Source organism: Phoxinus phoxinus, assembly GCF_949152265.1.
Source record: "Phoxinus phoxinus genome assembly, chromosome: 19".
NCBI classification, from domain to species: Eukaryota; Metazoa; Chordata; class Actinopteri; order Cypriniformes; family Leuciscidae; genus Phoxinus; species Phoxinus phoxinus.
The window spans coordinates 13,163,466-13,181,491 of NC_136894.1; the positions used below are offsets into that span (position 1 = coordinate 13,163,466).

The 18,026-nt window shown below is 35.1% G+C and overlaps 1 protein-coding gene across 1 annotated transcript in view; it reads left to right on the forward strand.

Annotated features, from left to right (window-relative positions):
• Positions 1 to 18,026, forward strand: part of myo1g (myosin IG) — a 57,152-nt gene that overhangs the window by 7,004 nt on the left and 32,122 nt on the right. Inside the window, exons 8-19 of the mRNA XM_079590876.1 lie at positions 975 to 1,181; positions 1,556 to 1,701; positions 2,410 to 2,524; positions 2,606 to 2,776; positions 3,050 to 3,120; positions 8,359 to 8,433; positions 8,928 to 9,060; positions 10,725 to 10,891; positions 11,986 to 12,193; positions 13,510 to 13,733; positions 13,814 to 13,958; positions 16,021 to 16,125. Of these exons, the coding sequence (XP_079447002.1) occupies positions 975 to 1,181; positions 1,556 to 1,701; positions 2,410 to 2,524; positions 2,606 to 2,776; positions 3,050 to 3,120; positions 8,359 to 8,433; positions 8,928 to 9,060; positions 10,725 to 10,891; positions 11,986 to 12,193; positions 13,510 to 13,733; positions 13,814 to 13,958; positions 16,021 to 16,125 (1,767 nt within the window). The remainder of the gene's footprint in view (positions 1 to 974; positions 1,182 to 1,555; positions 1,702 to 2,409; positions 2,525 to 2,605; positions 2,777 to 3,049; positions 3,121 to 8,358; positions 8,434 to 8,927; positions 9,061 to 10,724; positions 10,892 to 11,985; positions 12,194 to 13,509; positions 13,734 to 13,813; positions 13,959 to 16,020; positions 16,126 to 18,026) is intronic.

Genomic DNA, 18,026 nt, shown 5'->3' on the forward strand with positions numbered 1-18,026 from the left:
ATAAGAAATTACTTTTTACATTAAAGTAGTAGCCTAGTCACTAGTGAATATGGTGTTGGGGGAAAAATGTTTTATCTCTTTTTCATCAAACCGCAGTTTTTGCAAGTTCCCACAATTTCATCGCATAAAATTGCATAAATATCCCGCATATTCCATCGCATTTTTTAAGAAAACGTGCCGCATAATCAAGGATTTTTGCCCGCAACAATCACAAAAAAACTCAGCGTTTTTCTGGAGGGACTGGTAAGTCAATGTTTAAAGTAGTGGTTCTCAATCTTTTTGACTCCAAGGCCCCCTGTTGTCAAAAACAATATTTGAAGGGAGAATATAGTAAAATAATAAAATTAATTGATTGAATAAAAATTCAATAAAAATTAATTAAAAAATAAATTGTTAATTTTCATAATTCCAATAACTGAATGCTGAGTGTTCTTCATGTTTTCTACTTTTTTATAGCCAATGAATTTACATGACTTTTCTGGTTTTGTATTAACATTTCACTGTAAAAAAAAAAACTTGCTGCTTTACATTTTTAAGTACAATCAACTTGGCTGTGTAAGTCATGTCAACTTAAATGACATTCAACTGAATTCAAAAAATGAGTTGAATCTCGTATAACTTAAATAATAAACTTTAAAATGGCTTAACCTATTTTGATGAGTTGAAATAATGTAAAATCGTATGTTGTCGACTTATTGATTATGTAATTTTTTTATGTTTTTACTACAAAAATTGCCATTTGTACTACTTCTAATAGATAGATAGATAGATAGATAGATAGATAGATAGATAGATAGATAGATAGATAGATAGATAGATAGATAGATAGATAGATAGATAGATAGATAGATAGATAGATAGATAGATAGATAGATAGATAGATAGATAGATAGATTGATTGATTGATTGATTGATTGACTGGACCCCTAGTTGAGAACCACTGGTTTAAAGGACTTGCAATGTTATTGTTTCAGGGTAACCTTCAGTTTACTAGTGATGGTGAACATGTCGTACTTGTCGGAGAAGACACGGTGAAGCACATTTCTGAGTTGACATCCACAGAGCCTGAGAATGCCATAAAAGCATTCCTGTACCGCACAGTGGCTACTGGGGGTGGTGAGGTCATCGAAAAGGGACACAATGAGCAGGAAGCTAACTATGGAAGAGATGCTTTTGCCAAGGTATTGTCCCCTTTCCTGCAAAAAGGTTTCCTTGTTTGTGGCTCATCCATCATCTAATTATTTGTTATAAAAATTCGAATTTTCCTTTGAAATAGACCAGTTTAATATGGTATGTATTGCAGCAGAAACAGCTCATTACAAAACTTCATCTGACATCAAAGGGATGAATATATTATTCACACACGAACTCCCACATTACATCAACAATATATGTTCAATTTCAGGGTGGAAAATGTCAAACTTTCAACTGTTTCCACTTGAAGTGATCCTTAGGGGGAAATAAAATGATATATGTTGATATACCTCTTTAATATGTCTGCTGTATTATATGTACAAATAATATGTTGTCATTCTGGCATGGTTTTCATTTTTAGGCTTTATATGAGAGATTATTTGCGTGGATAGTGGGCCGTATCAATGCTGTTATTGAAGTGAAGGACTACAATCCTGCCCTGCATGGCAAAAACACTGTTATAGGTGTGCTGGACATCTATGGCTTTGAGATCTTTGACAACAACAGGTCAGTATCATGTATGCATTGTGTAGTTATTAACCCTATAAAGCCTACTGTATCATATTTGATACACAAATTTCTAAGGCCTCTAATTTGTCAGCATCATCAACATTTTCCTGAAAAATCTCTAATTCATGTCTGAATGATTGCTTATACTTTTTAAGCAAGTAAAATGCATTTTAGTATCATCTAAAAACTTTCAGATTGTCGTACATGTGTCTTTTAGCTGTGAAATCTCAACAGATTTTTATAAATCAAATATAATAATAACTTTTATTTTCTTAGTACCGATAATATATTTCGAGATATATATCTACAGTATTATATTTATATGCGTTTTAAGTAAGTAATCTGCCATGCTGTTATAAAGATCTCATTGATTTACATTACACGCCATCAGAATTTCATCTTTCATTTGGCAATGTAAATATCAGCAACTTCACCAAATTGCATATTTTGCTCAGTTTAGGCCTTTAGATATTAATCTGTTTTTTCCCTCCTTGAGTATGAGCTCCATATTCTCACTATATCATACTATATGAGCCATAAAAGCCTGTTGTATCATAATATGGTACTCAACAAAAATCACATATGCAAGAAAAATATTTTGTCTAATGGTTCAATTAACCATTCCATTTAAAAAAAAAGTATATATATACTTTTTTGAGTGGTTTTAGTGGTTAAATGTTTTTCTTATCCATTTCATGGCCGCAGCTTTGAGCAGTTTTGCATTAACTACTGCAACGAGAAGCTACAGCAGCTCTTCATTGAGCTTATTCTACGACAGGAGCAGGACGAGTATCAGAGAGAGGGTATCACATGGCAACACGTGAGCATAATGCACAACAATCAAACATATTGAACCTAAAATATGCACATTTTCTCTAAATTGGACTTTTCCTTCTCTCAGATTGAATACTTTAACAATCAGATCATTGTGGATTTAGTGGAGCAGCCTCATAAGGGGATCATCTCGGTCCTGGATGAAGCCTGTCTCACTGCAGGGAAAGTCACAGATACCGTCTGCCTGGAAAGCATGAACAAAAAGCTGGGCCAGCATCCTCACTACACGTCCCGGAAAGTAAGCACTCAGAACAGTCATGCATTCCTTCTTGTCTCAGCAATCCTCAATCACATCACATAAGCATACAGTTTTAGGCCTGTCATGAATTATGGAACAAAACTGCAACCTCATTTAACCAGACTTGTAGTTGTCTGACTTGAACTGACTGCTGCAGTTTGGCAGCAGGGTCAGAAGGGGGCAGTACTGTTTCACAATACATGTAGATAGAAACAAAAACACATGTTTGATACCTGTTGATGCCATGAAACTCAGACACGTCTTTTCTCTCAGCTCTGTCCTGCAGACAAGACCATGGAGTTCAATCGAGATTTCCGTATCCGACACTACGCGGGAGACGTTACGTGAGTGTTTTAAAGTCCTTGATATAATAAGTGCAGTTGATGTGAACATGATGATGGGCAGCTTGAAATACTACTAGTACCTCACTTCAACAGCTGTAACAACAGCTTTCTCAAGCAATTGTGCAGTGAAGACAATTTAAGCACTCTTTCTGAAACTTGTGTATTGTGAAGAAGAAGAACACATAACAGCTACAGTAAATAAGTTGACACATAAAAAGAGATCAACCTTATTGTACCACAATGATCTGCCATTCAGTCCTAAGACAAAATGAGAATTCACAACACATTTTAATTTCATAATGTGACCAAAAAAACAAATTAATCTCAGCTGCCCACAAGGCAAACATCAATAACAAAAGAAAAATAATTACCATAATAACTCATAAATAAGTTGAAATTTCAAGCTATTAAATCCTTTCTACTAGCCCTTGCTATTCAACCAGTGAAATCTGAAACTCATTGAACATTTATTGGGCCTCATTTATAAAACGGCATACAATCGGATTTGATTCTAAATTAGATTCATACTCCATTAAGTGAGCGACTAATTTGGATTAATAAAGGCAGAAACTGATGTGGAAATATACACCATTTGAAGATGGGTACAAACTTTTTAGTGCTCATATCCCAGTAATTAGATTAATCCAATGTTTATACAAATGTAAAGATAAATAGGCAATCACAATATGCATTAATATAATTAAATGCACAAATGAGCAACATTTTACCGGCTTTGTGATAATTACAGTACTGAAACTAGTTAATTTTCTAAAAATAACAATTATAACGTATGCCTACAGACACACACACACACGTTGTACAGAAACTGGGCCATGCCTACCGCATATTTTTCCAAGAGTACGCTTGAATTTCCTTGCCCAATGATGAGTGTCATACTTCCTCTGAACCATAAAGGTATTTTTGTGAGCATTCTTTTGGTGGAGTTGATGTTCCTATATTCATATGTTCACATTTAGGATAATTACATGTATTTATAAATGAGGCCCCAATTTCCTATCTGGTCCCCCAACAGAGATACCCAAACAATAGCAATTTAAAAAAAAAAACCTTTTCACCCCCATAACAAGTCTCAAATCTGAAATGCTCTGCATAGACACTATACTTAAAAAAAAAAAAAAAAAAAAAAAAAAACATTTAGGAAAGCCACCCATTGTAAATTCACCCTAAAAAGTGGAACTTGGAGCAATTTTGATCAAACTTTTCAATCATTTGGACTTAAATTTCTATATGTTCATATTCCTTAGAAATGTGCTATATATCAGCTAACAGCTGTAGATCAGTTTTTGGTCCAAAGAACTAGGACCATCCTGAGCTGAGATAATACGATTTACGTAAACATTCGTAAAACCTAGATTTGTTGTTGGTCATCATGACTGCTTCTGTGATAAAATAAAATAAAATTTCAAATACAAACTTGGTGGTTTTGCAATACCAATGCATAGCATTATGCATTATGCATAGCATTGGTAATCATTCGAACAAAAAATATTTATTTTGGTTTTGTGAATGTTTCTTTGTGAACAAGTCCAGGATGTGACCAGTTCAGTACAACCTCTGAGTTGTCATCTTGTGATTGTTATTTCAACATGACATGGCCTGGGCCATAAGACCTTCAACATAACAGAATAGAGAACTAGGACTTTTTTTTTTTTTAAGTGAACAGGGTAAGTTTTGATTTATGTTGACTTAAGGTGTGTGTCTTAAGGTGAAGTTTCTTTAAAGGTTGAAGGATGCCATTTTATAAATATATGATATGCTGCTTGTGCAGATGTCTGCAGTTTGCTGTACCTCAGCAAAGGCTGTGTCCTCATTTAGAAAATAGCAAGACCTTTTCTCATTGAGGAAAGGGGAGCAGATAGAAGCTACTGGAGGGCTTAGCTCTGAAAATAGATGGCACATTTTTCACTTTGGTTTCCTTTTCGTTCTTTAATGAGCATGTGCGCAAGTATAACTGCGGAAGTAACTGATTAAAGTTAAATTGTCTTGAAGTGAGTTCTCATAGTGCATCTCTGCGATTTACTTTTATGTTGAAACTGTTCTCAGACCTGTTTCTCGTGAACCGTGAAAGCCGGTAGGAGAAGCCAAGGAGCGAATTGTAAATTCAGCGTTTCTTTGGCGACTAGTCTGAGAAATAGGATGAACTATGTCAGCAGCCACGTGTCACATGCTTGATAATTGGGTCAAGAGTGCAGAGGACTTAGTCCTTAGTACTGAATGGCACTATTATGACAAACCTGCAGTTAAACCTCCGAGCACGCTCCCATTTCTGTGACAATCGCTTTGGATCTGTCTGAGAATGCATTGGCAACACAGATCTCCTAGATGGATGCCTGTCTCTCTCTCTCATGCAGACACACACACTAGGAAGTTCCCTTAGGATGAAGACTGTCAGAACTGGGATGTCAACCCCTCAGTCACACTTACAAAATAAAATCTGTGAGATCCCTTAGGCTCAGCTGTGTCAGTAATGGAGGGAGGTCTCGCTAAATATACACCCTGACCAACCCCTTATCAGACCCCCTCAAACCATGACCTATTTCCCTCAGCGTCTGTCTCTCTCTGTCTTTTTCCTCCTTTTTTTCTACTTCCGCTATATCTCTCCTTTTATGTAGTCTCCTTTTGTGGCTATTTCCGGAATGTTTCTGCTGTACAGTGCCCCCCCAAAATATTTTAACTTTGGAAAGATTTTGTCATTATTTACTCACCCTCTATGTACTGTAGCTCCAAACCTGGAAAAAATTTTGAAGACTTTTTCGAAATAACAAAATATCAAACTAAGTGGCATCATGTTTATCTCTATTATTGCTTATTTAAGAATTTCTTAAGCATAATTGAATTAAAAATGCTAACATAATAACTGGTCGCCATGTCATGTGACAACAATGTAGCATAGGATTACTTTTTGAGACTTTTGGATTTTTTACTTTTTGTTGCATAAGGCAATACTATTTTATTTTAAAGTAGCAATGAAATGAAAGTAGCGACAGATATTCCGTATTGTGACACAGATTATTAAAAAATAAGTGTAACATTATTGAAAAATAAAAAAAATGTGGGGCAGGGACTTTGAGGTTCTGTGCATCGGTTTTTGATTGGATTTTGAGATGTGGGTGTGGCACTCAAAAGTGTGGGATTTAAGAGGACTAAATTATTTTTAAATGACTAAAAGTCCTGCATATGTCATCGGATCAGAGAGAACAGTTTCACCAGAAGGTCCAGGAATGACTTTAATTAAACATTACAAGCTAAAAAAAAAAAAATAAGCAAATACGTACATGGATGCATCGTTCATAAGAAGATCTATTACATGCGTCATATTATTTTTCAGCATGTTGTGAGCTAGTATTCCATGTACAGTATACTTCCTCTTTCTCTCCTATCATTCGTTCCACGAACTCATCTCACATTTATCATATGACTATTTTACACTTTATAATAAGCAGCATCAGACCACAGGCGCTAAAAAGAAGCAGATGCAATTTAAGCCAGTATTATTAGCTGCTATCAAAATAACTTCCTCTATAACACCATGACTTTGAGAAGCTCAGTCTTTGACTTGGTTTGTATGTTATAAGCACAGATTGCTCCCTCAGAAACCCTCAGGCTTGCTGTTTTACTCGAACTCTCGCCCTGTTTTCTGGAATTTGCCCGGGCTACTGTAGAAGGGCCATAGGGCAGCATCTGTCCTCCCAGAACTGCTTTTACCCCAGTGATATTGCTATTCCACAGCCATGTGGCCATGCACATGTTTGACTGTGAGTGTGAATACATGTGCGTGTGTTTGGAATTGTGTAAGAAAATAATAGTGCTTGCATGTATTATGCGGTGTTGTTTCTTAAGTGAATGAACACGTGTCTGTGTGCGTGGGTCTGTTAGTGTTGCACATCTGCGCTTGCTAATCCGGTCCACAGAGCTGTGTGGACTCGGGACTGCTTTTGTACCTCTCAAGCATTTCACACCTTACGTAACCAACAAATCACACTAAATAGCTAATTCTTTTGTTTGTTGTTTCTGTTTTCTTGGCACATTCATACATATTTAGGATTTTTGGTATGGTATTCTTGGTATTCATGGTTTTTTATTATATTACTACAGTATGTAAATGTTTATTCTGTGAGGATGCATGAAGTTGATAAAAAGTTACAGTAAAGACATTTCAAAAATGATACACATGATTTATATTTCAAATAATTGGTGTTTGTTTGAACGATCTATTCATCAAAGAATCTTAAAAGAAAAAGAAAAACGGTTTCCACAAAAATATTACGCTTTTTCAACATTGATAATTATAAGACAGCAATTTTATTTTCTTCAGCAGCAAATCAGCATATTAGAATGATTTCTTTAGGATCATGTGACACTGAAAACTGGAGTAATGGCTGTTGAAAATCAGCTTTGCCATCACAGGAATAAATGATTAAAATATAAAATATAGGAATAAAATATTTTAAATATTTATAATTTCACAATATTACTGTTTTACTTTATTTATCAAATAAATGCATCATTAATGATCATAAGATATTTCTTTCAAAAACATCAGAACATCTTACAGACCCCAAACTTTTGAAGGGTGTCGTAGCAAGGAATGCAAATAATGTTATCATTCAGCATCATACTGTATACCTAAGTACCACTGTATCAGCATCTGATGCCATCATTGTACCATTTTGAAAGGGTAATTGGTTATATAGCTGGTTAGCACAGCACTAATGCCAGGCGGTTAGCATGTGCCCAGTGGTTTGCGCATTGCCATTCGTCCTTTATAATACACAATTGCACCATATATAAACTAAATTGCTTTCTGTATTAAATCCAGGTTGCCGTTTGTCATGCATTTTGGTTGAGATTGAGAACGCTTCAGTATTTTTTCATTTGGCATGAAAGTGTAATCGCGCCATGTCCTGTTCAATCTTCCCCTCCACATAATTTCCTGTCCTGTCTACTCTTCTGTCTATAATGGCAAAAAGCCAAACCAGAATGTACCTTTTAATTATCTTTTAAGCCTTCCGAAACATTTTGTTCACGTCATGCTGTCAAAATAATGGTCCAAGTGTAGGTTTATCTGCGTGCTGTGTGAGTCATCTATACCTGTCTGAATTGAGTCATGTATGAAGGACTGTTCATTGAGTGCTTCAACCACTGAGTCAGTCAATTAATGTAATTTCCCTTTCTAGGTCAAGCCTTGTACTGATTTATCTTCCACGTTCCTCTCAGGTACTCCGTTGAGGGTTTTCTTGAGAAGAACAAGGACCCGCTTTTCCAAGATTTCAAGCGACTGATGTACAACAGGTTTGTGGACTTTAAACTTTCTTTCAATTAAATAATCAATGTACCCCAAAAAAGAACATTCTATCCTTATTTACTCACCTTTCATGTAATTTAAAATCCATTTGACTTACTTTTTTTATTTTGTGTGTGGAACAAAACATCAGAACAATTGTTCATATTATATATTGTGCAGTACACAAGACTTCTGACATATGTTTTTGTGACAAACAAACCAAATTTTTAAGTTTAACTGAAAATCGCTTGTAACCAATCAGTCATTTGAAATGAGAGTAATAATGATGATAAAATTTTAATTTTATAGTGAGCTATTTCTTTAAAATAACACAAAGACTGTGTGTTCAAGGACTTATTAAAGTAGGGCACTTAGTTTAATATTATTCTTTATATTCCTGTTCTGTTTTGTTCTAAAAAAAAAATTTTGCTAGCATGTTCTTGCTTCTTTTCTCCACTTATCACTGTATTTATCACCCTCTTTTCTAAACTTGTTATTGTAGTTCTGACCCCGTTCTCAAAGAAATGTGGCCTGATGGGAAAATGAGTATCACAGAGGTGACCAAACGGCCTCTAACTGCAGCTACACTCTTCAAAAACTCTATTATTGCTCTAGTGGACAAACTGGCCTGTAAGGTAAGAAATGACTACTGTAAATGTCATACAGTGACCCCAAAGAAAAAATAAAACGTGGACACTTAAGCCACACTTAAATATGTATAAATGTCAGTGCATTAAATCAAATGTCAAACCAGGTGGCATCTGCACACAAATGGAGAAAACTGGAGCTTTTCTCCAAACTAATTTCACTTTCTGAGCCATTATTACACTGACTTTTAAGCAACTAATCTCAGAGTATTTAAATGGATGTATGAAGTTCAGAAAGGTGTGTTTCCTTTAAATAAATGCTTCTTGGTTTGATAATTATTATATAATGCAAAAGCATTCATGTTTTTTTATAAGTTAAAAAAAAAACTTTTTGGGGTCACTGTATTTAGATTCCACTTAACCCTTTTCATTCATCTTTTTTTATCATAATCCATGGCAATTATTTTTTCATGCACATTCTTATCTTTAGATTTTAAAACTACAACCACAATGGTTGAAATGCTATCACAAATTGGTGTAGATAGGGGCCCATTGTGGTACATTATGTCTGCAATATGTTTATGTAGAAATAAGCATGAATTTAATCTGGGCTTAATCTACACAACTACCATTTAATACTCTTTGCTGTGAAAAGATAAAATAGGGGTCTCTCAGAATAGCTCAGGTAATCTCTTATGTAGAAGTGTTGAAAAATGCAATCTCTCTAATGGAGACTGTCTGTATTTGATAAAAAAACAGTTAACAGCAGAGGAACACCTGCTAAATCCTGCTTTAGTTTGGATGGCTCTCCTCTAATCTCATCTCCTCTTCTCTGCCGTGCTGCACGTGTGTGTGTATACACGTGTGCTTGCGTGGTGAAGTGGGACTGCACTCGGGGCAGCTTCTGTTTTTTTAGGTCACATTAAAGGACTGGCTGCCCTCCCTCTGGTCCTGTGGGGACACCTGTTCCTCATCTGACCGTTCACCCCATCCATCCTGTCTTCACATGCTCTCTACACTGTAAAAGAAAAGAAAAGAAAAAAGATTGTGCATTTGTTACCTTACAGAGCTGTTTCTGCCTGATGCGAACCTTTTAAGACTACTTTTGTGCTCAATGCAGTCAGTTGATGTAGTGATCGTGAAAGACATTTCAGGTTACCTACTCTAATACTCTTTCCGATGGATGGATGGATGGATGGATGGATGGATGGATGGATGGATGGATGGATGGATGGATGGATGAGATAGATAGATAGATAGATAGATAGATAGATAGATAGATAGATAGATAGATAGATAGATAGATAGATAGATAGATAGATAGATAGATAGATAGATAGATATCACAGTTCTAGGAATTGACATAATCACTGTAACACTGTGGAGTCTTGATAAAGTGAGCTTTATGCTTTCAGGAAAGGTCAGCGAGAAAAGGTCCCTTTGATTCATTCTTCTCTCTTCACACAGCAAATTGTGGTGCTTTACATAATGATACTTTCTATTATTGCTGCAGTTGGCTTTCTGTTATAATTAGAACAACTATCAACTTCAAACCATAATCATAAGCTTTCAGATTGCCTTCATTAAATCTTTTTTGGCCACTAAGCTTACGTATAGTCAGCGGCAGTTCAATATCTCACCTTTGAGAATTTTGGTAATTGCTTTAATTTAGCAATTTCTGCAATATAAATGAAATGAAATTGGTCTTACAGGAGCCCTACTATGTGCGCTGTGTAAAGCCAAATGAGGTGAAGTCCTCCTTGTTGTTTGATGACGGACGCTGCCAGCACCAAGTGGCGTACCTGGGACTGCTGGAGAATGTCCGTGTTCGCCGAGCTGGATTTGCATATAGACAGCCTTATGCACGCTTTCTGCAGAGGTGAGAAGTCACATGTACTACTTTTCTATGAACTAAGTGCTGAAAACCTCAACCTTTTTTTATTCCAAGGTCGCCTATTTGTCCAAGACAATATTCAAAGGCTCCCATTTAGGAAAAGATATTTCTGATGTTTCTGCTGTTATGAAGTGGCGTTTAAAAATGAAATTGTTTCAAAAACAGAATTTTCAGTTTGTGTGGGATTTAATTTTTAGTATTATTTTTATACCAGGGTAATTATAGTTAAAAAAAAAATAATAATAATTTTTGTTGCTTGAAATAATATACTTATGTTGCCCCGGAGCCCCGCGCATAACATGCAGACAAAGATACATATATCTCGTTGCCATGAATTAAGAATTCGTCACTATAAATTAAGAATCAGTTTTCTCGTTTTAGTAAATCTTGGCCACAAATTGAGAGTTCGTTCCCACAATTTAATAAATTGAAATAAAAATAAACTGAAATAAAAATGGATTAAAATGTGATGTGTGGAGCTTCGTACATACACATTTACTGGGGGGAGGGGGGAAGTAAACTTATTTTTTTTGTTTCAAATAAACATTTCTCTTTTTAATTTAGTTTAGCTTGATGTACTAAAATAATAAAGCTAAAACTGAAATAAAAATGTAGACGTTATATAAATTTTAAACGTTAATAAAAAAGTAAACGTTATATACATTTTAAAAAGTGATGACACATTATTGTGTTGTGTGTAAGAATATCACTCATTTCTAACTGATAAAATATTTTAGAGCTTGACGTAACTAGAAAAAATTATATTCATCTTTGGAATTCCATGAATCCTTATTATTTTAATAACTTCCATTACTTTTCGAGGTCTGAGGCCCCTAGTGGGTCCTGGGCACCTGTTTGAGAACCACTGTTTTACATGTATTTTAGATGTATTTTTAAATCCTAATTTAGTGCTGGTCTAGTTGGTGAACTAAATTAAATTAGAAGTTCTATAAAGATTCACTAAACAGTGGTGCCACATAGCATGTGTAATTTCAGTGTAAACGGCATCTTATAAAGTGCAAATAAAAGATATCAGCAATTCTTTCTTAGTAAATTATGACCGTCATCTTTATGCTCAGGTACAAGATGACCTGCGAATACACGTGGCCCAATCACCTGATGAGCACTGACCAGGAAGCTGTGGAGGCCATTGTGAACCAACACGGCTTTGAGGATGATGTAGCATATGGCCACACCAAGCTATTCGTGAGAACGCCTCGCACGCTCTTCACGCTGGAGCAAGAGAGAGCCGCGCTCATCCCCATTTTAGTGCTGTTCTTACAGAAGGTGACAGACACTCTATTTTCACTTTTCTCTCTCTATGTGTTAATTTCCTAGGGCACTTTAGGTCTTTGTCTATCCGCGTTGTTTATTGTTGTTCCTGAGCCTTTACCTCTTCTGCTTCCTTTCTTTCTCTTCCTTCTCCTCTTTCATTTCTTTGTTTTCTTGCTCTCCGTAGCTGTCTCACTTAATCATTTTTGACTTGCTCACATTTTCATGTGCGTGTTCAGAGGTGACAAGAAAGCACAGTGGGATCATAACACCTAGACGGTGGATCCCTCTGCAACTCCACTTCAGTCAGTCTTTATAACCTGTTTTGAACTTGCAGAACATAAATCTATATTTGCATTCTCGTCTACATGTTTTATTATTCATCCATTCTCATCATTTTTTAAAGCAGATGTAAATAAATATATATCTGTATATATGTAAAGCAACGTTTACCTAAAAAAAATTTAGCCAGTATTTATGTGTGTGATGATTCTATTGTTTTAAATCTGCTTTGAATGATTAGACTGGGCTCATATATGAGGAAATGGATGTAAATATATAGGTCTGCTCATGTTTGTGATCAGTGGATTATTCTAGTTGGATTCAATTATTTATCTGCAGTGCGAGTTGCCCTGATTTAACTTCTGTCCCACTTAATGCTGCCTGACTTAAACTAGAGTCAAAACTCAGCAGGGAAACGATCCAGCAGCTGTCATGTCTCTGTCCACCTGACCCTCTGTCACTCACTCGCTCGCTCACTCGTTGTACTCACTCAATCATTCACGTGACTATGTAGTTTGAGGAAATTAGCTGAATGAAGAAATTAATTATCTCTTACTCTTGCATGCATCTCATTGCATCTAGTAAACTTCACTCTATCTATTATAGTTGTTCATTTCTGTTATATCTGTCACACTGAAATACTTTCCCATCCAATTTGCATTCTTTTTTCACCCTTTATTTTTTCCCCCAAATGCTAAACAGTACGACATATATTCTATCCAAATAGAATATATGTCGCCCATGAGTGTGTAGATTTTTACCATTATAGTGTTGTGTACACACTGCCAACACATTTTCTTTTCAAACACCATGTAAAAGTGAATTTTGCATAATAGGGGCTTATATTGATCAAAAAAGTACACAAAAGTATTTATTTATAATATTACATCTTTTATATAATTACTTTAAAGATCATGCCCTAGATGTCTTTAGGTTTTGGTTTTAGAACGGAGCATTTTTCACCTGTTATAGTCACATCACAGTTTACAGTGTTTGGTGTCTTCAAAGGGTTTCCCTCACATTCAACCTGTATTTGTGTCTTTCTGCAGGTATGGAGAGGTGCATTAGCACGTATGCGCTGTAGGAAAATTAGGGCGATCTATACCATAATGGCATATTATAAATGCTATAAGGTGAAGGCTCACTTCTGGGAAGTGGAGAGACGTTTCGCCAGTGTTCGAAACATGGCCGACTATGGGAAGAGTGTAGAGTGGCCGGCGCCACCCGCCGCCCTGGTGCAGTTCCACAGAATCACACAACACCTCTACCACCGGTATTACCTTGGCTTCCATCTTCATGTCTTTTTATTTATTGTTTGGCCTTCCTCTCATGCTTTCACTGCCTCTCTCTTAGATGGTGGGCAAGGCAGCTGATCAAAAACATTCCCCCATCTGACATGGCGGAGGTGAGGGCTAAAGTAGCTGCCCTGTCAGCCCTGAGCGGGGAGAGAGTGGACTGGGGATACAGCCGTGCCTGGGAGAGAGACTACTTGACCAATGTGAGTTTTTCATTAGGTTACTCATTTAGAACCTTCACTTTTACATTAGATGTCTACATTGATTAAGCTTGTTAAAGTTTTCAGTTTAATTAAGCCTTAAGCCCAGTGGTGAATCTTTGACAATCTTAAAGGGTGGGGAATAGTGAAAATAGCTTTCTGTGAGAAACAGACAGATGTTGTTTTTTGCAAAAATGTTAGTGTATTTTCAAATATGAAGAAAATCTGTTTGCTCCCGTTGACCGAAACTTGTAAATTCATGTAATTTGTCGATTTATTTTTGCTGAACTTATTACATTCACATAAACTTTTTTCTGTGAGAAAGCAATTTTTTTTGCCTATTTTTAATGTTCATTATTGTTGTATTTTACAGAGCCTCTCTAAAAAAATGTTTTTAATGAAGTCAATTAGTTTACCTCGTTTTAATTTAGTTAAATCATGGCCAAGATTTGGCAACAAATTACGATGTGGCCACAGTTTACCTAAAACAAGAGAACTAATTGATAAGTCCAGGGAATACATTCTTCTTTTGTGATCTTTTTTTAATCCTGGGATTCTTATTTAAAGCCTACATGAGCATCATGACATTGAGGCTGTAGGGAACATAAAACATTAAGCCCACCACTTTATGGTTCATTCATCATTTTGTTCAAACCAGTCTCTTTTTGTTGTGTGTAAACAAACAGTTGACACCATGCATGTGACTGTTGGTGACACAAAAACAGCTGATCAACAGATCTCATCTACTGCTTACATCTACTCGCTTAGATTTGCAATCGTGGCTATGATGTTATTGTTGGTTATCGCTGTCAATCTTCACAGTTTCTGATTCGATCGCGCATTTAAATGCGGTTGTCAATCCAGAAACTTTGTAGTGTACTTATCAGCAGATTGTGTTCAGATTGTGAATGGACAATAAACAGAAAACAAGAGTAGAGCCCTCCCTTTATAAGCTCTAAAGATCACTGAATTCTGCACTTTAGTTACCATGAACTAACAATGAACAATACTTCCATGGCAGTTATTAATCCTAGTTAATGTTAATCTCAGCATTTATTAATACGTTTTTTAAGATAATATTAACTTCAGGTAATTCACTGAACTAAAATGAACATGATCATTTTAATTAACTAACTTTAAAAAAAGGTTAATGAATGCTTTAAAAATATAGGTAACACTATTTTGGTCCAATTCTCATGATTAAATAGTCACTTATTAGCATATTACTTGGATATTAGTACTTTTAAAGCACATATTAATGCCTTATTCTGCATAACCATATTCTACATCCCAATCCTACCCAATTCCTAAACTTAACAACTACCTTACTAACTATTGATAAGCAGTTATTATGAGTTTATTGAGGGAAAGAGACAGAAACGTGACAATGACCAGAACAAGAAACAAAACCCAAACCGTGACAGTTAACAAATGAGACCTTATTGTAATATGTTACCTTTTTTTTTTTTTTTTTTTTTTTTTTTTGTGCACTAGGACAAGCAAAACATTTTTAATAAAATTGAATTAAAGTAAAGAATCCTGGGGGTTCAACTAATTCTCCCTCCAGTGGAGTGAAATGAAGAGAGTGAGTCCTTGAGCTTGTGTTAAATAAAACAATTTAAGGAGTGTATTCTTTTTTCTTTTTTTTTAAGAATTCTGTAAAATATGTCCTCGGCGGCAAGAGATTCATTGTGATTTCTGTATTTCATAACACATTTTTAAGGCTCAAAAGATGCATGCTGAACGCTCGCTCCTGTCGTCACAGTGTGTATCGGCTATGACAGATGAGCTTTCAAAGACCTTTGACGTTTTCAGATCATCTAAATGAGTCAAAAGCTTATTCATGAAGCACAGTTGAGAATCTGTTGTTGCAGATAAGGTGTCATATCGGTTTGACGCATTAGTCGAGTGGGCTGGTGACGATGATGACTGTTTTTAAATCCATCATGGATTGATTTGAATTGTCATCAAGGAAGAAGCATAAGTGTGCATGTTTGTTTGTGTTGCTTGTGTGACTAAGCTTTTCAGAATGTTGTCATGAATCCAACGTGTCTCTCCATTGCAGGCAAAGGACTCTCCTTTGACAAGCACCAACTTTGTGCGCATCACTAAAGAGCTGAAGACCAAAGACCAATACGCCCAGGTCCTCTTTTCATGCTCTGTCAGGATGGTAGGCTTTTTAAAATTCTGTTTCACTGTTATCAAATGACAAAAACAGTGCATTTGTATTGCCAAAGCATTTGCAGAGAATAGTGTGTAAAAGTAATAATGCGTGTTTAAAAACAATAGTGCAAAAGAAAAATGTAAAAAACCTAACAAATATTAATTACCGTAATAACTATACATTTTATTAACTACGGTAATAAAAAATTAACAATAGTGTTAACAAGAGTGAACAAACAATATACAATCAAATAACTTACTGTAAGTGTGAACCGAGAAAACAGCTCAATTGAGAAATAATGTAAAATAACAATAGTGCTAAAGTGCAAATTAATATGAAATAACCAGAATAAACAAGCAATAAACAAGCAAATAAAGTAAAATTACAATAGCACAAATGGAGGAAACAAGCTAAATTAAATAATAAAAATAACAATACAGGTGAAACTCGAAAAATTTTAATATCGTGCAAAAGTTTTTTTATCGTGCAAATGTAATTTATTTCAGTAATTCAACTTAAAAGGTGAAACTAATATTATATAGACTCATTACATGCAAAGTGAGATATTTCAAGCCTTTATTTGTTATAATTTTGACTATGGCTTGCAGCTTATGAAAACCCCAAATTCAAAATTAGAATATTGTGAAAAGGTTTTCATAACTGAAAGCCATAATCATCCAAATTATAACAAATAAAGGCTTGAAATATCTCACTTTGCATGAAATGAGTCTATATAATATATTAGTTTCACCTTTTAAGTTGAATTACTGAAATAAATTAACTTTTGCACGATATTAAACATTTTCGAGTTTCACCTGTAGTGTGAATAAAGTAACAAGCAATATTAGCAAATACAATTAAATAAAAATAGTGTGAATAATAAAACAAACAATATTAAAATAATTATAATATTGTAATAATATAGTAGGCCTATACATATAATAATGTCATAATAATTATAATATTAAATAAAGTAAAATTACAACAGGCCAGTATTATCAAATAAAATATATTAGCAAATCAATTAAAATAACAGCAGTGTCAATGGAATACAAGCAATATTTGCAAATAAAATAACAATGGTTACAAAGGTATTAAACGCTATTAGACAACGCTATTAAAAAGGTAAAATATAAGTGTGAATGGAGTAAATAAGTTCTATCAACAAGAAAAACAATAATACAAATAAGAAGTAACAAAAAAGTAACCATTATTGAACAAGTTTACCGTATTATATAGGGTAAACATGGCACAAATATTTTCTCTGTCTTTCTCCAAGTCACCACGTCTCATTCACTTTCTCACACCTGAGCTGCTTTGACCGTAGAACAACGTGGCAAAGCACAAGCCAAGCAGAGTTCTCAATGTTTGACTGCCTTAAAGGATTAGTTCACTTTAAAAAAAACTTATTTACTCACCCCCATGTCATCCAATATGTCCATGTCTTTCTTTCTTCAGTCGAAAAGAAATTAAGGTTTTTGATGAAAACATTTCTCCATATAATGTACTTCACTGGGATCCAAACGGTTCAAGGTCCAAATGACAGTGTCAGTGCCGCTTCAAAGGGCTTTAAACGATACCAGACGATGAATAAGGGTCTTATCTAGCGAAACGCTCGGTCATTTACAAAATAAATAAAAAAGTTTAAGTTTTGCTCGAAGATGTTCGTGACTTCACGTAATACGCAATTACGTTGAAAAGGTCACGCTTCTATGAAAAGTAAAACATTTCTATCCTGACGAAAATTTTCTTTTAGGCTTTTTAATATTACAACACCAAGGATACGCACGCGCAATGGGCATTTTAAACGATAATCTGACACAAAGACATTTGAATAAGTGTATATGGTCCTCCTTCCGCACATTTGTAAACACTGACTCTGTGAAGCGTGACCTTTTCAACGTAAT